Source organism: Typha latifolia, chromosome 13 (genome assembly GCF_019914945.1).
Source record: "Typha latifolia isolate L0001 chromosome 13, TyphaL0001v2, whole genome shotgun sequence".
In the NCBI taxonomy this organism is placed as follows: Eukaryota; Viridiplantae; Streptophyta; class Magnoliopsida; order Poales; family Typhaceae; genus Typha; species Typha latifolia.
In genome coordinates, this window is record NC_133098.1 from 4,038,762 (window position 1) to 4,063,097 (window position 24,336).

Genomic DNA, 24,336 nt, shown 5'->3' on the forward strand with positions numbered 1-24,336 from the left:
TAGGATAGTGACGAGTGACGACCATCCTCGAAGCCTCGGTTTATTAATTTATTGCACGTTTACCGCGCAACATCGTTGAACCCTTCCTTTGCCCGACGACCAATTAAGCATTCCCTGTTCCTCTCTCTATATATAATCCTCTCAAAAGCCGGTATGACCTCACACCTACACTAGCAAAGGAACGCAGCAAACTAAAGAGATCGATCACTGCGAAAATGGTGGAAGTGGTAAAGTCCGAGTTCGTAGTCCCTAGTGAGGAGACACCAAGACACAGCATCTGGGCGTCTAATTTAGACTTGGCAGCAAGAAGAGGCTACACCCCTACTGTCTATTTCTACAGACCCAACGGAGACTCAAACTTCTTCTCTGTTGACATCTTGAAGTCGGCACTGGCTATGGCCCTGGTGCCCTTCTACCCCTTCGCCGGCAGCCTCGGCCTGGACCGCGATGGCCGGATCGAGATCAATTGCACCGGAGAAGGTGCCGTTTTCGTCGTCGCTCGCTCCGAGTACACCTTAGAGGACCTCGACGACTTTGCGCCGTCGAACGAGATGAGGGATCTCTTTGTTCCCCCGGCGCCGTCTGCCGACCCTCCCTGCCCCTTGCTCATGCTTCAGGTGATTGATTATGTTTTTCTTTAGCTGACCTTCTAATATTGAGCAATTTTGCATTTCAGACCATATATGTTTGCCGAATTAACTAAAACGACACTTGGATATCCGTCGCCTGACAGCTTAAACCTAATATATGTCTACAGGTGACGTTCTTGAAATGCGGCGGCGTAGTCCTTGGCACGGCGATGCACCACACGGTCATCGACGCCCGGAGCGCAAGCCACTTCATCGAGACGTGGGCCACCGTCACCCGAGACGGCTCCGCCAACGCCGTCACTCCTCCGTTCTTCGACCACAGCCTCCTCCGCGCCCGCTCCCTTCCAGCCGTCCTGTACGACCACCCGGAGTACAAGCCCGACCCGATCCCCATCCAATCCCGACTAGGCTCCGCCTATTCCAGTGCAATCCTGGCCCTTTCCAAGACCCATGTCGACCTCCTCAAGCTCCGTTGCTGCGCCAGCGGCGACGCCCACGTGTCGACGTTCCGTGCCATCGTCGCGCTCTTGTGGCGGTGCGTCGTCCGAGCAAGGAAACTTCGGCCTGAGACCCCGTCGCGGCTCTACACGATGATCGACATGCGCAGCCGGATGAGCCCACCGCTGCCGACGAACTACTTCGGCAACGCGGTGATCCGCACGTCCGTGGTGGCCACGGCGGACGAGTTGGCGGCAAAGCCACTGGGATACGCCGCGAAGAAGTTACGGAGCGCGACGAACCAAGGAGACGAGTTCGCGAGGTCGCTAATAGATTATTTGGAATCAGTGGACATGATGAAGCTCCCGAGGAGCGGGGTGTCGAACGCCGACTTGCGAGTTATAAGCTGGCTCGGGATGAGTATGTACGACGCCGAGTTCGGATGGGGAGAGCCGGCGTTCATGGGGCCGGCGTTGATGTACTACCCGGGATTTGTAAATCTCTTGAACAGTCCGAAGAACGGCGGCGGCGTCTCTATCGTCATATCGTTGGAGCCGGAGAGCATGCCGAGCTTTAAGAGGTTGTTCATGGAGGAGCTTGGAGGTTTGGATGTACAAAATTAAATAATCTAGCCAAGTAGCTTTGATAGTATATATGCAATAGCGGCCTTCAGATTAATTCATTATTTTTTTTTCTTTTTGGGGTTTTTAGATGTACTGATTAGTACTGCTCCAGCCGATTCTTTGTAAGAAATATGCATGAGAAGGCGTGCTCCGTTATGTATATAACTTGAATTAATAGCAATGGCAAATTTTCTCGGAAGTCTTTATCGTCTACACTACGAGTAAAAATCATCCTATTCGTGTGTGCACATGAATTAGGAAAAAGTTGAAGGTGTCTTTATAATTGCAAAAAGATGATTGAAAATTTTCTGTCAAAAAGATCAAGAAATGAAGTTAGAAGGTTTCAAAGTCAGTGGGAAAGAATTTGTTTGCAAATTAAAAAAGTATTTATATAGCTTAAAACAGTCTCTAAGGTAATGTTATATAGTTTTTAATCAGCTTATACGGAAGTAAAAGTATAAAAGAAGTCACTATAACCACTGTGTCTATTTTAGAAAACTTCAAGATAGATCCGTTATCTATTTGCTTTTATATAAAAATGAATTTTAAAATCAAGTTAGAGATTGACAAAATGAACCTCTAATTGCATAAAGAACTTGAAATAAAGGATCTAGGAGAAGTTAAGAAGATGTTTGACATCGAAATCAAAAGAGATAGAAGAAAGGGGATAGTATGCTTGACACAAGAATAATATTTGAAAAAACTATTATAGCGGTTTGCTATTGATAGTAAAACAAAATTTGTGAGTACACCAGTGTCACCTCACTTCAGATTTAGTACAGCTATGCCACCGAGTATAGATGCCGAGAGGGATTTAATGTCCAAAGTACTCATATACAAGTGCAATTGAAAGCCTGATATACGTGATAGTGTGAACAAGGCCAAAAATTTCACATGTCATTAGTATTGTTAGCGCATACAAGCATGCTCCGGGGAAAAAGCATTGGTAAGCGATGAGGTAGATTTTGAGATACATTCATAGTGTTTCCGGAGTTGGACTAAAACTTGTGAAGGATGATAGATTTGGTCTATGTCTTACTGAATATGTATATTCGAATTATGTAGCTATTTTGGACAAGCGCAAATTACTATAGAATATGTATTCACATTTGCTAGAACATCGGTGTGTTAGAGGTCTACTTTATAGTTAGTAGTTGTCTTATCTACCACAGATGCCGAGTATATGACAGTGACAGAGGCTATAAAGGAGGATATTTGGTTGATTAGCTTGATGGATGACTTGAGTGTATACTAAAAGCAAGTAGAGGTACATTGGGATAGCTAAAGTAAAATTTGTTTATGTAAAAACTAAGTTCATCATACTAAAACAAAGCACATCGATGTCCGATTTTATTTTGTGAGAGAGATCTTAGAAGAAGGAGATATTTCCCATTGTAAGATTGAGACTGCAAATAATGGGATTGTAGATAATCCTGCAGATATGTTGACGAAAGTAGTGACAAAGGTCATGTTTCAATATTATTTAGATTTGATCAATATCACTCATATTTGACTAACTTTGGATTTTGCGTTGTAGGACGCTAATTTGTAAGCAGTATATTTTGGGAGGTTCAATTACTTTGCAACCGTGGAGAGTAATTTGTGTAAGTCCTAAGATTTTTGCCGAGGTAGAGAATTATTGTAATTTGGCTCAAATCAAGTGTTCCATCTTGATGTGCCGAAGGCATTAGAATAGGTGCTGGGGGTGTTTGAATGCAAAATCATAAAAGGATTTGCACTCTGCAGTGTTCGGTCGCTCTTTTTTTGTTTTAGATTTGAATTTCGGGGTGATTCGAACGGGCTTATGGTCGTTTGAATGCCTCGCGAGATTTTCTAAGCTTAAGTAAAAGCCTTATAAATACTCAAGTTGGAATTCTGGGCTTTTATAGTTAAGAGAAATATCAAGAAAGCTAACATCTATTGTGAGAGAGATTAGAGTTGAGAAACTCTTAGTAATTAGAGATTTATATAGTGAATTTAAAATTGCTCCGCATGTGGATGTAAGCACACCGTGCAAACCACGTAAACCTTATCTTTCTCTCTCCATCTATTGTCTCCATTGTTTATTTTCTTTGGGATTCTGTTCCTCTTTTTTTTATAGAAAAAATAATGTTAAAAAAATTATAAACGATACAGAATACGGAATGAGCAGGCTTTCATGTGAGCAGACGAGTGGGCTTCTGAATTGGGCTTTCGGGTCATGCCGATGGACGGTCCAAGCCAAGCTTAGCCCGGTCCAAACCAAGCTTAGCCTGGTCCAAACCGAGCCGGGTTAGGCTTGGCATAGGCTAGCTGGGTCGTTTGTTCAGGTCTATATTTGGGGGAGAATATTTTGCTTCGGCTTGGTCTATCATTTTACATTTAGCACAACAATGTGTTAATTTGGAAAGCTAGACTTCAATATATCTATATAAAAATGTTTCATCCCGTAACACTGTAGACAGAAAATAAAGAAAAATCTGGCCGGTGAATCTTTCTGTCGTTCATCTTTCTAAAATACCCTTCCTTTAACGCGTCCTCCATTAAAAAAAAAAAACCAAAATACTAGGAGAGGCACCCCCAAATAATAGTAGACATATTTAAAAGTACTTTTGACTCATAAGCAAACAATAAAAATACTCAAAGGGTCCATCAACCATGAACAAATTAACCCACGGTACAACAAAGAAGCCAGCAAAATAGTAAACTGGTAAATGGTTCTCGAGTACTCTAGCTTAGAGAAACTTTCGAGACCCCATTACTCACGTTATAACATGAGTAATGGCTAATGATCGGTACGCGATTGGACTCCATCAAAATAAAGCAGTTGACTCGAAGACCTGGTTGTAAAGATTGCCGGAAATACTTCTCTAATTTATCGTCCTGGATCACGGAAGGAGTAGGTGAACTACCCACTAAAGTGGAACCACTAAGGATGGTGGAATGGTGGGGGCTAAGTGCTAAGTCTACTTTATTTTAAGGACTTTATGCATATTTATTCATATAGCTAATTATCTTTTAGGTGATTTGACAACAAGTGGTTAAAGCTAATTATCTTCACAAATGAAATATTAAGATTTGTTTTTTGAGTTGCATAGGAAAATGTGAACGCTGGACTTTCTTGTGATAAAAAGCCCCTTATGGAGTACGTTCAATGAAATCTTTAGTCTTAACCATAGTCTTTCGCTCAGTATTTCGATGCAGTTAGAACAGCAATTTCGGTTCCTTAGATATTAACCATTCTGAATTAATGAAAAAAATATATGTAATAGAGCTTACTTGGACCACACTTAGGATAGTGACGAGTGACGACCATCCTCGAAGCCTCGGTTTATTAATTTATTGCATGTTTACCGCGCAACATCGTTGAACCCTTCCATTGCCCGACGACCAATGAAGCATTCCTTGTTCCTCTCTCTATATATAATCCTCTCAAAAGCCGGTATGAGCTCACACCTACACTAGCAAAGGAAACACAGCAAACGAAAGAGATCGATCACTGCGAGAATGGTGGAAGTTGTGAAGTCCGAGTTCGTAGTCCCTAGTGAGGAGACACCAAGACACAGCATCTGGGCGTCTAATTTAGACTTGGCAGCAAGAAGAGGCTACACCCCTACTGTCTATTTCTACAGACCCAATGGAGACTCAAACTTCTTCTCTGTTGATATCTTGAAGTCGGCACTGGCTATGGCCCTGGTGCCCTTCTACCCCTTCGCCGGCCGCCTCGGCCTGGACCGCGATGGCAGGATCGAGATCAATTGCACCGGAGAAGGTGCCGTTTTCGTCGTCGCTCGCTCCGAGTACACCTTAGAGGACCTCGACGACTTTGCGCCGTCGAACGAGATGAGGGATCTCTTTGTTCCCCCGGCGCCGTCTGCCGACCCTCCCTGCCCCTTGCTCATGCTTCAGGTAATTAATTAACTTTTTCTTTAGCTGACCTTCTAATATTGAGCAATTTTGCATTTCAGACCATATATGTTTGCCGAATTAACTAAAACGACACTTGGATATCCGTCGCCTGACAGCTTAAACCTAATATATGTCTACAGGTGACGTTCTTGAAATGCGGCGGCGTAGTCCTTGGCACGGCGATGCACCACACGGTCATCGACGCCCGGAGTGCAAGCCACTTCATCGAGACGTGGGCCACCGTCACCCGAGACGGCTCCGCCGACGCCGTCACTCCTCCGTTCTTCGACCACAGCCTCCTCCGCGCCCGCTCCCCTCCAGCCGTCCTCTACGACCACCCGGAGTACAAGCCCGTCCCGATCCCCATCCAATCCCGACTATGCTCCGCCTATTCCAGTGCAATCCTGCCCCTTTCCAAGACACATGTCGACCTCCTCAAGCTCCGTTGCTGCGCCAGCGGCGACGCCCGAGTGTCGCCGTTCCGTGCCATCGTCGCGCTCTTGTGGCGGTGCGTCGTCCGAGCAAGGAAACTTGAGCCTGATACCCCGTCGCGGCTCTACACGATGATCGACATGCGCAGCCGGATGAGCCCACCGCTACCGACGAACTACTTCGGTAACGCGGTAATCCGCACGTCCGTGGTGGCCACGGCGGACGACGTGGCGGCAAAGCCACTGGGATACGCCGCGAAGAATTTACGGAGCGCGACGAACCAAGGAGATGAATTCGCGAGGTCGCTGATAGATTATTTGGAATCGGTGGACATGATGAAGCTCCCGAGGAGCGGGGTGTCGAACGCCGACTTGCGAGTTATAAGCTGGCTCGGGATGAGTATGTACGACGCCGATTTCGGATGGGGAGAGCCGGCGTTCATGGGGCCGGCGTTGATGTACTACCCCGGATTTGTAAATCTCTTGAACAGCCCGAAGAAGGACGGCGGCGTCTCTATCGTCATATCGTTGGAGCCGGAGAGCATGCCGAGCTTTAAGAGGTTGTTCATGGAGGAGCTTGGAGGTTTGGATGTACAAAATTAAATAAAATAGTCAAGTAGCTTTGATAGTATATATGCAACAAGGGCCTTCGGATTAAGTCATTATTTCTTTTTTCTTTTTGGGGTTTTCACATGTACTGATTAGTACTGCTCCAGCCAATTCTTTGTAAGAAAGATACATGAAAAGGCATGCTCCGTTAGGTATATAACTTGAATTAATAGCAATGGCAAATTTTCTCGGAAGTCTTCGTCGTTTACTGTACGAGTTAAAATCATCATATTCATGTCTACACATGAATTTGGGAAAAGTTGAAGGTGTCGTCGTAATGTGTTAATTTTGAAACCTAGCCTTCAATATTATCTGTATAATTATTCAAATCGATCAAAGTCTTTCTAGCTATGTCCTCAAAGACTACAACGCCTTTTGCCATCCCATCCGCATGGTTCCTCCTATCTTCCCCTATCGTGGGACATGATGTCCATGGGACACCCCCTAGAAAACCTCTGTCCTTTTGCGATGTGGCATGTCCAGTTTTTTCTTTTTCCTTTGATTTTGGTCCCGTTGACGTAGTCATTTCAGTTTCCTTGACACTGATTCTTTCTAATCGAAAGATCCTGGAATTAAATTCTTGCAAGTCAAGGGACGCGGAATGGCTCTGAGACGCTGGTAATCTTCTTCTGATATGTAACGATCACTATTGTGCATATCATACCTTTCTCTGTTTCACAGCACGCCATTCGCGTTGTCGGTAGAATCCATAATGGTTTAACGTACACCAGGAAAAAGAAAACAACAACAACCACCCGAAATGGTCTAGGTTCGAGCAACTATGCCGCGGTGAAGTCTCCTTTTTCTCCTTTCTCCCAATTTAGCTCTCGCACTTGCTCGAGTATTTACTAAAGTAGTGTAAGCCAACCTTTCTCTATTTTCCACTTTAAGAGTGGGCCTCAGGCTCACCTCTCCTTTTATTTTAGTACCAATAAGTTGAATTTTAGGGGTGTTTCCGCGTTAGCTATTTCATGACCAAAATTAATCTTTAGTTCATTTTAGACTAATTTTCTATGTCGCTGAGGGTTCCATTTTGGCTCTTGTTATCGCTCCGTTTTGATTGTTTGTACGACTGTAGATCTCCTTATTAGTTTGGTGGTTGGAACTTTATTTTGCTATTAGTAGTGTTAGGACTAGGAACTCTTGTATTTGCTGACATCAGTGGATAAAACAGAGTGCAACTTGATGGATTTATAATTAAACTAAGGCCTATGGGCTTTTCCTATATATATATACACTATTTTACTAAACTTGAAATAACAGTTTGCTATACTAAATACTTTACCTCACATGGGTTGTCACATTCATCACTTTCTTTCTTAATTATGAAGATATGAGTTAGTAATTTTCCATTAGATTTTACATAATATGATTTTGGGTCCAGAACCCTTATGCCAGTATTAGCAATTTAAGCATGCGGATGAATGAACATCATAATTAAATTAACAAAAGTTATGTCAAGCAACATGTTAATCGAATAGGTTTCATTATTATAAATAAATTAGCATGTCATAAATGCTCATGTTGTCACTCATCTCACTTGCCTAGATTCACTAAAATTCCTAAGGCCCTACCTAATCTAAGAATGAGAAAACAAAACCAGAAAAGGCTTGGGCTAACAAGTAGGGCCAAACCCAGCTCGAGATAGAGCTGTCAGGTTGGTCTAGGCCCAGCCCGCAGCTATGGTGGGCTCGAACTAGGCAAGTCCAGCTCGCAGCTAAGGCACACTCAGGCTAGGCCAAGCCTAACCCACAGCCACGGTGCGCTTAGGCTAGGCCAAGTCCAACTCATAAACACGGCACACTCAGGCTGGAATAAGCCCAGTTCGTAAATTAGACGAGCTCAGGTTCCACCCAGCCCGAGTTGCAATCCCTAGTCTAATCGGCTAGGGCGCTGCACTATAGGGGAGTGACCTCCTCCCCTCCCCCTCCTCCAAATATTGACACCACTGCACGAGGGGAGAGAACCCTGATTGACAGCCCACTATCGCCAGATCATCGAAGGCAGAGGGAGGATGATGGCGCTGCGCCCGAACCGGCACGCCATCATCGACTAGGAAAAGAAAGAGTGAGGGAGATGGACTCACTGAGGACGACGACTTCATCAGCCCAACCACGACAACGATCAGATGGAGGGAGAAATAGCTAAAAGAGGAGGTGAGGGGAGTTGATCGAGGGGATGGGAAGAAATAGGGGGAGAGAGAAGGGAGGGTAGTGGCCCACTACTTGAGGTCCGCCCTCTGCGCACGCTGATGGTGGTGTGCACAGCGGGAGCCTAGGCCTACCCCTCTCCCTCTCCCATGGCCTGACAAAGGCACTCCTTTATTAGGCCAATATGGAGGGGGAAGAAGGGAGGGGTGAGGGTGGGCACATGCCCCACCCCTCCCTATTTTTTTTTCTTTTAGGGTGTTACATCTCAACCATCCTTAAAAGATTTTGACTTGAAATTTAATTACTCATCAATTGATTCGAGAAGGAAAGTTGTTAATATCTTCATATGATACTTCTCTTGCAGCTTCATAGATCTCTCTAATGCTTTTTATCTTCCTCGGTAGAGACTCCGATGATGAAAACGTTAAAGATGACGTGGAAGAAGAAGACGGGGAAGCAGGCGGAGTTCTTTCTTCTTCTCCAAGATCACCACCTTGACTTTCTTCTTAACCTGCAAGAATAGAATATTTTCTTTTCTCTTTTTCATCCCACCCTTAAAATTTTTCTTCATTAAATTTTACATCTCTACTCACAATAACCTTCTTGGTAATGAGATTAAAGAGTGTATAGGCTTTGGACATTTCACTGTAGCCTATAAGAATATATTTTTTCAAATTTATCATCCAATTTCTTCCTTTTTTTCATCTAGCACATGCACATAGGCAATGCTTCCAAAAAACCCTAAGTGAGCAACACAAGGTTTGTGTTCACTCCAAGCTTCTTGAGATGTCATGTCATGCACACTTTTAGAAATTGCATGATTCAAGAGATACAATACACATATAACGGCTTTGGCCCAAAATGTATTAGGCATTCCTTTTGCCTTTAACATGCTTCTAACAAGCTCCATAATAATCTAATTCTTCCTTTCCGCCACCCAATTTTGTTGTGGTGTCTAGCGAATAGTAACTTAATGTTTTATGCCATGCTCTTTGAAAAAAGAGACAAAATCTCGTGAATTATATTCACCTCCTTGGTCGGAACAGAGAGTATTTAAGATATGTTCACTTTGCATTTCGACCAAGGCCTTAAATTCTTTAAACTTATTCAACACATATCTCTTTTCTTTATGAAAATAAATTCATGTCTTTCTACTATAATCATCAATGAAGGTAAGGAAATAACGACTACCTCCAATGGATGTTGTGTGCATAGGGCCACATAGATCAGTACGAACAAGCTCAAAAGGTTTGGATGCTCTCCAAGCTTTTTCACTTGGAAAAAAGTCTCAGTGATGCTTTCCAAGTGCACACCCTTCATATACTTGATCATATTGATGAATATTTTGCATGTCATATACCATATGTTTCTTGCACATGTGAGAAAGAGAGCTAAAACTCAAATGATCATACCGAAAATGCCAAAGTCATGACTCATTCTTTATGATGGTGTTGAAGCATGGAAAAACTTCACTTTGTATCTTCAAGAAAAACATTTTGTTTGGTATCATCTTCATTTTGGCTATAAGAATATTGTTCTTGTCATTGATCTTACATGTATCTTCCCTGAAGAGAACATTGTGACCCTTGGAAAGAAGTTGTTTAACACTCAAAAGATTTTTGCTTAAGATATGAAACATAGAAGACATTAGTAATGTGCTTGACACATTTTTTTATTTTGACAAGAATGTCACCAGTTCCTTTAACCGATAGCTTGTTGTTATCGCTGATGTGAACCTCACATTGAATAGATTCATCCAAAGTGACAAAAGCACCTTTGTTCCCTGTCATGTGATTACTACAACCACCATCAATATACCAAATATCACTAATAACATCTTCTTACACATCACAAACAAGAAAGAGATAACAATCATCCTTTTTCGATCATTTTCTTGAGCATACTTTGCATCTCTATTTTCCTCCTTAACAATTCTTTTTCTACACATTCTTGTTATGTGGTCATATTTGCCACAATGATGACATTGGACGCCTGCATACCATCCTCGTCCTCTACCTCTACCTCTAGTTGAAGTAGATGAGAATGTATTATCATTTTTATTTTCTTAGCCTCTTCCTCCCTTATTTCTACCTCTCCCACGGCCAAAATGTCATCCTCCTCTCCCTCTAGAACCTCATCTCAATGAAACTTGAGATTGAAAGACTTGCTCTAAGGAAGGAGAATCAAATTGATTCATGCAATGTTACATGGGATTGGAGTGATCCCAATAAACTTTCAATGGAGAGAGTAGATAAATCTTAACATTCTTCAATAGCAATAATAATATGAATTTTTTCAACTACTCTTTGGCCTGAAATTTTCTCACCGTTAGTCCTCAATTTGTTGATGATAAGTATGGAACGTCCTCTTCAATATCTGGATCGATTGTAGGAAAGTAGTCCGCGCAACCAAGAGAAAATATTCATAAGATATTCTTCCATGTTCAGAAAATTATGAAACCCAGGTAGTTGATCCGTAACTTCCTGATCTACATTTTTGGTATTTACGCCCTTCACAAATTCAGACTGCAACTGAGACGAAAATATGTAAGAGTGGGGTGATGGTGGTGGTGACGGGTGGAGATAATGATAGGGTTATGGATGATAATAGAGATGATGGTGGATGGTTGATGTAGTTTAAGGGATAAGGATGAAGGGGGAGAAGTGGTCGAGATCCCAAAGAAGAAGGAGGACTCGATAGACGAGGGATATTAGAAGATAGATGAGAATTTGCCAATGGTAGAGGTGGCTGGTTGGTGAAGAGAGATGAGGGATATTATGGTAGAGAGACTAGAGAGAGAACAAAGAAAGATAGAAACAAATATTCATTCACCATAATTATTTTGGTTGCCATCCACACCTTTTAAAAGGCTAACCAATAAGCCAAAATAATAATTATTGACCCTAATAATAGTGGACTCTCGCCGATCGCGTTCAAATAGGATCGACCGCGTTCAAACACACAAAATACGTTCTTTGTGGATGTGAATTGATGTAGGCGTTCGCACGCGGGAGTTCCATTACACCCGACTGCGTTCGAACATACATTTTGTATTCTTTGTCTTTGTGAACTGATGTCGGCATTCGAACGCGTTCCCTGTGTCCCCTTCCGCGTTCGAACGCTACCTACAAAAATTTTATTTTCTTGAAAATAAACAACTAATGCAATAAGAAAAGACTCCAACAAGATGTATAAGTTGATGATAGAGGTAGTCTTCAATTACTTCAGAGTTCTTCATGTGAAGAGTGTCAAATTCACTACGAAGAGTTTGAAGTTGCACTATCTTCACCTTCTCCTCTCCTTTGTAGGACACATTGAGTATATCCCATACTTATTTCGTCAACGACACGGTGTAGATTCATTCAAAGATTGTCTCATCCACCGCTTGATAAATGAAGAACAATGTATTCTTGTCCATCTTGCGAGTCTTCTTTAATTCATTGAGTTGTTGTGGGGTGACTGTCATCACGTTCTCTGGTTCAATATAGCCATTATCTACGATATTCCATAGATCTTGGGATCCATAGAGAACCTTTATTTGGATACTCCATTGGTTGTAATTCTTCCTGGTGAAGCGAGGAAGTTGGGATTGAAACAAGCTATTGAAAGTCATTGTATTTTAAGGAAAGTTAGCTCTCATATCACTTTGTTAGGAGAAGGTGGTAGAAAATTCAAGAGAAGAAGATTATTCTCTCAACACAAGATGAAGTAGATAAACATTTTAAACATTTTTACTTTACTTCATTTTCTTGAACAAGATAAGACCACATATATATAGTGGTTTATATGACTTTTAGATATACTACATGACTCTTAGTTATCATATATGACTCCTAGTTATTATATATAACTCTTTGATTTCTATCATCTAGAGAATTTAAAAGATTACTATAATTTAAAGACATAGAAAACACTAAGAGTCACCTCAAAACCAAAGTATTATTCTTGAATTCTACACTAACCAATTAATCTAATTGACTAGTCAAATGTGCTAGCTTAATATTCTAGCATTCTCCTCTTAAGCTAGACCATTTCCATGCCGAGTTTCTTCTTCAATTTGGTGAAGGTATCCATCTTGAGAGCTTTGGTGAATATGTCTGAATTGATTTTGAGTTTTCTACCACCTTCTCCTAATAATAGAAAGGGTCGTGCACATAACCCCTCAATACGGAAACGTGAAACACATCATGGATCTGTGCCAAGTCAAGTGGTAAGACAACCCTATACGCCACAGGTCCAACGTGCTCTAATATCTTGAACGGGCCCACATAGCGAGGGCTTAATTTGCCTTTTCTCCTGAAACAGAAAACTCCCTTTCAAACCGACACTCAGACAAAAACTTTATCTCCAACCTGAAACTCGAAGTCACGATGACGATTTGCATAACTTTTTAGTCGATCTTGAGCAATGCGTAGGCACTCTCGAATTAATTCGACCTTGTCGATGGTAGCTTGAACTAGTACTGCATTCTCTACTTTTCTCTCCCCCACCTCGTCTCAACTGATTGGTGAACGACATTTGCGTTCATAAAGGGCCTCGTAAGGAGTCCTTCAAGTGTTGGAATGGTAGCTGTAATTATAAAACAAACTCTATCAGTGATAGATGTCGATCCCAACCAATTCCAAAATCAACACATTAGCCCAAAGCATGTCCTCTAAGGTCTGAATGACATGTTCCGTCTACCCATCCGTCTGAGGGTATTAAGCCGTGCTTTACTGTAATTTGGTCCCGAAAAACTTATGCAGATGGTGCTAAAATCGAGACATGAATTTGAGATCCCGATCTGAGGTGATAGAGACGAAAACCCATGCCGACAAAAGATCTCGTCCTTGAATTAAATTTCAAGCTACTATATCGAGTTGGTGACGCTAACTAGCAGGAAGTGCGTCAACTTAGTTAATTTGTTCGCAATCTGGATAGCATCTTTCTTTCTTCTTATCTTAGATAGCCCAATAACAAAGTTCATAATAATGTGCTCCTCTTATTGAAGGGTACCGACAGGTATCGTCACTATCCTACTTCCATTTTAATAACAAAAATTAAAGAACAGATATATTTTGGTAAAAAAAAAACTTCAACAATGGTAAACTGATCTCCAGCTTACAAAGATTCAACTTCGAGACCCCACGCTATTCACGCTATGCCATGACTACTGACTAATGACAGATGCACGGTTGGATTCCATCAAAATATAGTTGGCTCGAAGACCAGTGCTACGGATTGCCAGAAACATTGATACTTCTCTACCAAATTCATCTTCTTGGATCATGGAAGGAGTAGGTTAAACTACAAATTAAAGTGGGACCACCAAGGTTGGTGGGTGATAAGTACTAAGCCTAGTTTAGTGTTCTTCTCTTTAATGACATTTATGCATGTTTTTCACACAGGTAATTATTTTTTTAGGTGATTTGGCAACAAGTAGTCTAAAAAGCTAATGATCTTTGCAAATGAAATTTTGAGATTTATTTCTTAGAACTGCATTTGGAGGTATGGATACTGGAACTTTCTTATGTTGAAAAGAAAGCCCTGGTACAGTACAATCAATCGAAATCTTTTAAGTTCTAGGCTTTTTATTTACTACTAACCAGTCCCTGATTTTGAGACTTGTATTCGTATCAGCTTTACGGCTAGTAGGGGTATAATGAGTAATTTGAATCACTGCGAGACTAAATCGACTCATGTTCGACCTTGATTCAGGCCTAAAATAAGGCAAGATTTAATTTTAAAGATATTGACGACCATCCTCGAAACTTACTTGGACCACACTTGGATAGTGACGACCATCCTCGAAGTCTCGGTTTATTAATTTATTGCACGTTTACCGCGCAACATCGTTGAACCCTTCCATTGCCCGACGACCAATTAAGCATTCCTTGTTCCTCTATATTTATATATAATCCTCCAGTGCAATCCTGCCCCTTTCCAAGACCCATGTCGACCTCCTCAAGCTCCGTTGCTGCGCCAGCGGCGACGCCCGAGTGTCGACGTTCCGTGCCATCGTGGCGCTCTTGTGGCGATGCGTCGTCCGAGCAAGGAAACTTCAGCCGGAGACCCCGTCACGGCTCTACACGATGATCGACATGCGCAGCCGGATGAGCCCACCGCTACCGACGAACTACTTCGGCAACGCGGTGATCCGCACGTCGGTGATGGCCACGGCGGACGAGTTGGCGGCGAAGCCACTGGGATACGCCGCGAAGAAGTTACGGAGCGCGACGAACCATGGAGACGAGTTCGCGAGGTCGCTAATAGATTACTTGGAATCAGTGGACATGATGAAGCTCCCGAGGAGCGGGGTGTCGAACGCCGACTTGCGAGTTATAAGCTGGCTCGGCATGAGTATGTACGACGCCGAGTTCGGATGGGGAGAGCCGGCGTTCATGGGCCCGGCGGTGATGTACTACCCCGGATTTGTAAATCTCTTGAACAGCCCGAAGAAGGACGGCGGCGTGTCTATCGTCATATCGTTGGAGCCGGAGAGCATGCCGAGCTTTAAGAGGTTGTTCATGGAGGAGTTTGGGGGTTTGGATGTACAAAATTAACTAAAATAGTTTCGTAGCGCTCATATTAATTCTTGATTTCGTTCACATCATTTACTAATTAGTAGTAAACTTTCTTGATCCTTTAATATGACTTTTTATAACAACGGAAATTCTTTTTTGGAAGTCTTCGTAGTTTCTCCGTTTAATTTCCGGTCATATCTAGTTATTTCTTCACATGAAAGCAAGTGTCAATGGTGACCTTGCAATATCACATATCACTGTAATCTTTGCATAATAGTTGCTAGTTTATTGGTTAGAGACTGAGCATTGAATTCGATTAGTTAGTTTTATTTTTTAGACTTGATTATTTTAAAAGTAAACTTAACTAGATGTTTATTACTAAACTAATTTAGGAGTTTTGAACTAAGTTCAGACAGAATTCCTAATCTAAATCTAAGCATTTATGCAATCATACATATCCCTTTTCTTTCAACTTTAGATGTTTCCAATATTAACAAGTGCTCCTGGATCAAGAAGAGTCTTTTGGTGCCTTTATGTATGAAGCTTGACTTTGTTGCTCCATTTTCTTCCCATAAAAATCTTATGATTAATAATAATACTATGCCTTTCCAAATGAAAGACTTGGTTCCAATTTAATCTTTTTGACCCAATTTATAATCTATTTTGGTAAAGGCAAGTGCTTGTCTTCGCAGTTAGTTATGAGTTTGTTCATCAATTAGAATATACTAGTTTGTTAAATAGAGAGTTGTAAACAAACAAGGTACTATGCAAGTAAGGCTGTTAAGCTTAACGAGTGGCTCAGGCTTGGGCTCAAGTCCGACTCAGCTGAAGCTCGAGTCTGGCTTGGCTCGGTCAGAGCTGAGTCGAGCCCGAGCCGCTAAAACTTGCTTGAAATTAATACCGAGCCGAGTCTGAGCTAGAGCCGGTTTGCTCAGGCATGGCATGATAAGCTCGGTAGAAATGGGTGAGATAAAACTCAATCCCCAAATCACCACATCCTCCTCCTTCGTGGTGCGCCAGTGCCGCCTCATCCTCTTTCACTAAACCGTCGTCGCTGTGCCGCCACCTCCTCCTTCTTTTTCTTCTTCTACAGCCGCAGTGCCCTACCTCCTCCTCCTCCTTCTCTTCTTCTTCTTCGGTAGTAGTAAACCGTCGCGGTGCCATGCCTCCTCCTTCTTCTTTTTCTTTAGTAGCGGCAAACCGTCGTGGTGCCACCTCCTCCTCCTTCAGCAAACCGCAGCAGCCACGGTGCCCTGCCTCCCCCTTCTCCTCCTTCTTCTTCTTCTTGGCTCCACTTGGGCTCTATCTGGCTTGGTCCGGCTTGATCTAGCTCGAGCTTGGCTTGGGCTTGATCTGGCCCGGCATGGGCTCAACTCGAATTGAGCTTAACCAAGCTTGAGCTCAATTCTAAGGCTCAAAATTAATTTCAAACCGGATCATTTATACCGCTATATGCTAGTTATAACTAAGGAAGTATTATAATAGATGAGCCGAGTCAATTGTAGAAAGTCTAATTTTAGCTTAGAATTTCTTTAATTGCCAGAAAATAGAGTTCAATTAAATAAAGTCCAAGAGTAATTTCAGTAACTTTCTCATATTAAGAGAGAAAGTCAAAATTAATGATCAGTGGAGCTAATTTTGATATGTGAGAAAGTTATTTTTCTAATTTATTTTTTTCAAACGAACATTAAAAAATAGATAAATTTATATGAATGACTACTTTGTTCTCTCAATTTTTAGCAATCAAACATTCTCTTAGTTCAGGATGAAAATTTTTAATTTTAATCTATCGAAAGCTAAGCTTAAGTAAGATAGAACTATAATTTTAAAGTAACTGATAGTTTGATACCCTTAATCTTGTCTTTTATTCCTCTACTACCCTAGCCGCATAAGAGATATTAGTAATAGTGAAACCCTAGCACTACTTTAAATATAAGAGAAAATTACAAATAACACCAACTTTTTGACTATATTATAAATAAAGTTAAACATCTGATGAAATGAAATAAAAAATAGAATATTTTATCTATCACAAATTATATTTTTATATTCTCCAAATTACTCTTTATCACACTCGTCTAATATAACCTTTAAGATTAAAGAAGTAATTTCACATCTATCGATATTATTATGGGATTTGATATTTGGATGTGATTTTAGTATTTTTGAGACTTGATTAGATTCTATTTTGTTGGAAATCATGTTTTATTTATCTCCACGCTATTTTAGATGTTTAATTTGACTCTATAATTAATTTATATTTTATAAAATTAGTTCTATAATTTTGTTAACATGATAATCAAGTTAAATTATATCTATCTATTAAATGGTAGGGTATGGCTTGGTTATTTTCAGTCAACAGAGAGCTCAATTTATAAATAATAAAAATATATAATTTTATTTTAGGACTTTGTTTATTATTTATTATTTTCCCTAAAAGTAAAGACACAATAAAAAGTTCATCAGGCATAAAATTATAATACTTAGAATATAATGAGCTCATATTCCTCTTCATCCATCAGTATCAGTGGGCTTAGAGCCCATCCTGTTTGGGCCTTCCAGGAATTCATATTATCTTTTGTTTAGATAGCCCAAATTCCTATAGTATGCCATTCATATGTCATCTTAACGGTAATTATAGGTAGTTTTTTTAATAAGATATTCCTAATAAATTATTATCATAGTTAAAAAGCACGTATATAATGTAAAATATCTATTAATAGTATTTACTTAGCATAAAAAAGGATATTTATGGTTATACTATAGTTTGATATTTTTAAAATTTAATACATGGTGTTTTCTGTAAATATTAATTAAATTATAGGATTCATCTGAAAAATAGTAAAAACGTAGACAGTAAATATAAATTTAACTAAACATTAGGGTGTTATATACAAATTTCCCTTAAAAACAAAAAAAAGGGCAGAACCATCAAACGACTACTCATCGATTAAAAGACAAACACAGGGAAAACGGAAGCAATTAAGATGACGGAGATTCTCGAGTCCGGCTTCGTGGTCCCGATCTCCGAGACCCCCAGGCACAGCCTATGGCTATCGAACCTGGACGTGGTGGCGGCGCGGGGTCACACTCCGTTGGTCTACTTCTACGGTCCCAATAGGAGTCCGGATTTCTTCTCCACTGGTGTCGTTAAGAGTGCTCTGGCGAAGGCCCTCGTGCCCTTCTATCCCTTGGCCGGCCGGCTCGGGCTGGACCCGACCGGCCGGGTCGAGATTAACTGCTCCGCCGAGGGGGTTCTCTTCGTGGCGGCCCGGTCCGAGTCGACTCTGGACGAGTTCAAGGAGTTCGTGCCGTCGAAGGAGAAGAGGGAGATGTTCGTCCCCTCCGTTGACTCGGCTGACCCGCCTTGTGTGCTCCTCATGATCCAGGTGATTAATTCCCCTCTTCTTCTTTCTGTTTTTTTTTTTTTTGAAATTTATTTTCAAAATATTAGGAACCCTAATTTTGTCCCAATTTCAACACTGTAGACTTGATTTCAATTAAATTATTTTATTCAAAACTAGTAATACAAATGCTGAAGTCAATGCGACTGTTTTTTTCAATAACATTGTTTCAGTTGTAAGTAAGTCAATGCTGAGTAGTAGTACTCGTTAGAGAAGTAGAGCTAAATTTAAAAAATAAAATTAAAAAAGCTAATTTGTTCTTGCATAGAGATTGATCTTTTTCACTATGTGATCTCGGTAGAGTTGAGTATTGTAGCTGAAGAGATCTTATATTATTTAATAAATTGAAGAAGTCACCTGATACTTTCTAGTAGTCAAATAAGCCGGCAAGTTTGCCATATTCTAAAAGAGCTCCATCGATTTCCTCTCATTTTCTACGTTTATCCACCATTTTTCTCACCTATCTCTTCCACCATTACCGTCGCTGTCGTCATCATCGCCGCTGCCGCCGCCACCTCTCCTCATCTTTCCTCCTCCTCCTCCTCCTCCTCCTTCTTTATATATATTATGGGAGCGCTGGGGAATAAGTGTCTGTTTGATTAAGAGCGAAAGAAATAAAGCTATAAAAGTTTACAGTAACATCATTTTAATAAGCAGTTATAATTTATTATATTTAACAAATAGATAGAAGTATTTAATAAAAAGGTAATTACGACTACCACTCTAGTGTATAGTGGTGAGCACAAATTAAAATGAATTATGTTTATGTATGCATGCCTTAGCCATTCTTATGTCTAATCTATGATTAGTCTAAAGACTAAAAAGAGATGAGAAATATCACTCTAACAGGGGCAATAAGCTAAAATTAAAATTAGATAAAAAAATAGATTATTTTAGGGAAGTAAACACTCTTCTTTTATCCCAACATCATAAGGTGATAGAACTTACAAACAGTTTTTCATTTCTTTTTTCTCTATTTTTCAGTCAACAAAAAACATTATCCCAAAGAAAATAAGACTAGGGATAAATTAAGAACTTATTACAATATAAAGAATGGTGCTACCTTATTTGACATTTAGCTAGAAAAATAAGAATATTATCTAATAAATACGTTGGATAAGAAAAATGTGTTTGATTGTGATGGTCAGGATAAGAAATAAAAATAATTAAATTAATATTATTGTCTTTTTCTTAGTTTGACGTATAGTAGATATTTATAATTTTATTTTCCATACAAAAAGGGTTATAACATTTCTTGTCTACTCATGGTAGTTTAGAAATTCATACTTAAAAATTAATTTGAAATTTATACATTTCTTGTCTAACTTTATATTTGACTAAATTAAAGAACGAATTTAAGGATCCTCATTAAGGCAAAGTTATAGATAATTAAATAAATTTTTCAAGGCATCTAAAATAATAACAATCAAATTTTGAATGATAAAAATATCTTAAATATATTGAATAGCTGTTTGTATTGTCATACTTTCTAATCATCTAAAATTTGATTAATATTATTATAGATGCGACAGAAAATTTATCAAATCCTCTGTAATTTTGTAGAATCTTTAAATTCGACCTATAATTTGGTAATTATAATAAAAAGATGGTTGTATTTAGGCAAGATAACACGGGGTTAAGTGTTTGAGTTAAAAATACATAAGAATCTTGTGAAATTGAGCCAAATTATATGGGAGTAAAGTGAAATTAACCCTAAATCTAAATATTGGTTAAACAATGGCTAAATAGTGAAAGAAATACATTCATATTGCTTTTTTAGGATTTTTTTTATTTTTAGAATTAGAAATATATTATTAAATATTTTAAATATTTAAATAAATTAGTAGTTCAATTGAGAGACTCACTTGTTTAACTACTGATTCGACCTTTAGTTAGATCAATGTCTGATCTTTTTTTAAGTAAAATAAGGTTTATAGATTAAGTACCTCGGTTACACTAAGCACCATTGAGATCAGGGGGATTGCCCCAACCCACATACAACCAAATTCCCAAGTCCTCATGTGTTAGCATGCTAATCCGCACATCTATTGGCTTCTCTAAACACATGGGTGACTTTATATTTAATAAGCTTTTAAAAGAATAAATGTATTCGATAGATTCCAACACCCATGGTGGCTGGTGTATTTCGCAGAGTATATTTTTGAGGATCATTGAATCAGTCTCAATCCAGATATTAGTTAGTTGATGGTTTTTTATCACCTTAAGACCTTCCCGGACAGCTATGTCTGATTCATTACCAATAACTATGCATTCCATAGAAGATTGAGAGTAAAACTATCATTTGCCAATAGGGTATAACTCTTTATCTTTTCTCCTATTTCTCTTATCCCAACTCAGAACTAAGATAAAGGAACATGATAAATCTTTTTATCAAGATTTTTTTCAGTAAATGAGCATTATTTAGTTTTACTTTTCTGAGGAAAGGTGGCTTGTCCAAAACCCACCTCTTTATCCCTGTTACTGAATTAGTCTTACAAAAGATTTCCTTTTTTATTCACAATGAATGTCTGTAAATCAAATTTAAAAAAAAAAACGATTAAATTCTGCAATTTCAAAGTTCGACGCATTTAAAATTAGATGATGCTACAATCTAAAATTATTTTGGTTTTATAAATTCAAACTCAATTTTACTGATGTGATAAGTGATAAGGAAACACCAATATGCATGCAGGTAACCCACCTCAAAGGCGGCGGCGCCGTCCTCGGCTTCGCCATCCATCACGCCGCCGTTGACGGCCGCATCACTTTCCACTTCATCAAGACCTGGTGCGCCATCGCCCGCGGGGCCTCTCCTCTCCCCCACCCTCCCCTCCTCGATCGCACCCTCTTCCACGCCCGCTCGCCCCCCGCCGTCCGAGTCCTCAACTCCGAGTACACCCTCCACCCTTTCTCCTCCTCGTCCTCCTCCACCCAGACCACCGCCGCCGCCACTCTCAAGCTCTCATCACGCCAGCTTGCCCTCCTCAAGACCCGCTTCGGTCACCACTTCACCACCTTCCAAGCCATCGTGGCGCACGCGTGGCGCTGCACGTGTCTCGCTCGTGGCCTCTCTCCGGACCAAGAGACGAAACTCTGCATGGCCATCGACGTGCGTAACCGCGTCAACCCGCCGTTACCGCCCCACTACCTCGGGAACGCCGTTATGCGCGTGCCGGTCTCAACCACCGTAGCGGATCTCGTGTCGGATCCGGTTCGGTTCGGAGCCGAGCGGATCCGAAGCGTTACAGACGGCGTCGGCGACGAGTACGTGAGGTCAGTCATCGACTACTTGGAATTAGTGGATACGACGAAGCTGTCGTCCAGGAGTGGATTGCCGAGTACTAAGCTTTGTGTAGTGAGTTGGCTCAGGATGCCCGTAGACGATGCCGACTTCGGGTGGGGATTGCCGGTTTTCATGTCGAGGGCGCAGCTTTATGGGAATGGATTTCTTTATTTGATTCAGAGTTTGAGGAAGAATGGGGGGATTTATGTGGTGGTGAGTTTGGAGCAGGAGAGCATGGAGAAGTTTAAGAAGTTATTTTACGAGCCAATTTTTAGGAGTGCGATTTAGTTCTCCTCGAGGATACATGAATTGTTGGACTTAACTATGATGCCTTTATTGTGTAATGGTTGTATTTAAGGTTCACCCTTGCATATTGTGATGAATAAAATGTGGGTGAGTGTAATATGTGATGATTATTACATCGTTTTGCAAATTTTGTATGGTCGAATTTTTATCCATTCAGTATTGTATTACCGTCATATTATTTTCACAACCAGCCCAAGCCCCAAATGTTGAAATAACAAGCCTTGGCATTCATAGCTTATCATTTTCCATAAGAACTTGGCCCTTAATAATCTATCAGTTTACCGAGGAATGGAGCTAAGCGCTCTAAATATATTAGGGTTATCCTACTCTCCAAAAGACAATGAACTTCCCTTCCTTCTAACCGCATCTCGAACGGTTGCTCCAAAGGCTCTAAATATGGAGCTAAAAATGGAGCGAGAGCTCCGACTTGAAATCTAAAGAAATTCCAAATAAAAAAATTCTAGATCATGAAGTCACAGATTTTATCCAATTAATTTAATAATTTTTGGACATCAGATGATTATCTTTTGAATATTTTTCTAAAACTATGCAGAACTAAAATTTTGTATTTTAAGTACAAAATGTGTACTTAAACTATAAATTTGATAATTAAACTATGTAATTCTAATTCTGCGTTGTTTTAGAAAAATAATCTCTTACATATTTTAACCATTGAAATTTATATTGAAATAAATAATAATAATGTAGAGTTGCATTTTTATTTATTTAACTAATCCTAACTAATTATTTATTTTATTAAAAAAATGGGTAGAAGAAGAAGAAGAACAATAGTAAAAAAAATTAGCAGTAGTATATGAAGTAGAAGATGAAGAAGAAAAAGAATTAACAGCAGCATATGAAGTAGAAGATGAAGAAAAATAGTAAGAAAAAAAATTAGTAGCAGCATATGAAGTAGAAGATGAAGAAGAAGAAGAATATGATGATGATGATGAAAAAGAAGATGAGTATATAGTCATTTCTCTCTCTTATAGTATCTCGTCAATTTTTAACGAGGAACTAAATTATAGAAAAAATAAAATTGAAAGAAAAATAATGAAAAATAAATCTCAGGTGCAAGAGAAACAAAAAATGATCATAACTCATCAAATCAAAATTTAAGTAAGTTTTCGGTGCAAATAACTGTTCATTTTTTAAAAGACCTCACGAATGATCCGGTAATTGACCTCATCTACCGTAAAAGTGAAGATCAAGTTGGTAATATATTCATCAAGTCCCTGAAGTTAGTGTCCTCGTTTATAAACTCGGAAAATTGCTTGGTGTCTGCACTATGGAAGATCAAGGTCACAAGGACGTGTCTCGTAAAAATTAAACTGAATGTTTGAACACTTTCAGTTTAAGGGAGGGTTTGTTGAAAGTTTCTTTTGTGGATCTGATCTTATTCTCATGTTAATTGTTGTTAGTGCAAGCTTTATATATAAAGAGCTCACTAAGTGTAAGTCCAGTTTGTGAAAAATAGAAGCAATATCAAGAACTAAGTTTGTTATCTCCTCTGTTTTGTTCCTGCTAAGTTTTTCTAACAAAAGGTGCGGTAGGTAAGGAGGAGTGGAACAAACTCTAGTAGAGTCATGGACGACGCCAAGAATCAGGCACATTCATAAATCAGACCTTTATTTATGGTATTTAGCAAAATTCAGGGGCAGTCCAAAATCCTTCGGTTCTTTTAATCAGCAGAAATAGGCCACCTTATTATCGATTTATCTTTTCTCTAACTTTTAATTTCGATGTGCGCATTGCTAAAAATTAGAGCATAATTTTTACATAAGCGATGTATATAAATTACGTAGGTGATACGTGACTTTTTTTTTAAATCTTAATATGTATATCGTTGAAAATTACAGCATACATTTTGCATAAGCGATGCTATATATTACACAGGCGATGCGTGATATTTTTTTAAATCTCTATATATATTATTAAAAATTAAAACGTATATTTCGTATAAGCGATGCGTATATATTATATAAGTGATGTAATATTTTTTTAAAAATCTCGATGTGCTATTATTAAAAATTAGAATATATAATTTGTATAAGTGATGCGCATAAATTATATAGATAATGTGTGACTTTTTTTAAAAATTATAGTATATT

The 24,336-nt window shown here is 39.7% G+C and overlaps 4 protein-coding genes across 4 annotated transcripts; all 4 read left to right on the forward strand.

Moving 5' to 3' along the window:
* Positions 1-74: 74 nt before the first annotated feature.
* Positions 75-1,850, forward strand: LOC140799657 (hydroxycinnamoyltransferase 4-like). Its single transcript, XM_073154066.1, has 2 exons — positions 75-617; positions 758-1,850. Exons 1-2 carry the CDS (start codon positions 216-218, stop codon positions 1,649-1,651), a joined length of 1,296 nt encoding a protein of 431 aa, XP_073010167.1. The 5' UTR covers positions 75-215; the 3' UTR covers positions 1,652-1,850.
* Positions 1,851-4,852: 3,002 nt separating this feature from the next.
* LOC140799658 (hydroxycinnamoyltransferase 4-like) lies at positions 4,853-6,773 on the forward strand. Its single transcript, XM_073154067.1, has 2 exons — positions 4,853-5,539; positions 5,680-6,773. The coding sequence occupies exons 1-2, from the start codon at positions 5,138-5,140 to the stop codon at positions 6,571-6,573; spliced, it is 1,296 nt and encodes a 431-aa protein (XP_073010168.1). The 5' UTR covers positions 4,853-5,137; the 3' UTR covers positions 6,574-6,773.
* A 7,122-nt stretch (positions 6,774-13,895) lies between these two features.
* Positions 13,896-15,394, forward strand: LOC140800163 (hydroxycinnamoyltransferase 4-like). Its single transcript, XM_073154825.1, has 2 exons — positions 13,896-14,005; positions 14,635-15,394. The coding sequence occupies exons 1-2, from the start codon at positions 13,896-13,898 to the stop codon at positions 15,269-15,271; spliced, it is 747 nt and encodes a 248-aa protein (XP_073010926.1). The 3' UTR covers positions 15,272-15,394.
* A 2,752-nt stretch (positions 15,395-18,146) lies between these two features.
* LOC140800253 (hydroxycinnamoyltransferase 4-like) lies at positions 18,147-22,352 on the forward strand. Its single transcript, XM_073154934.1, has 2 exons — positions 18,147-18,621; positions 21,329-22,352. Exons 1-2 carry the CDS (start codon positions 18,220-18,222, stop codon positions 22,205-22,207), a joined length of 1,281 nt encoding a protein of 426 aa, XP_073011035.1. The 5' UTR covers positions 18,147-18,219; the 3' UTR covers positions 22,208-22,352.
* Positions 22,353-24,336: the final 1,984 nt, after the last annotated feature.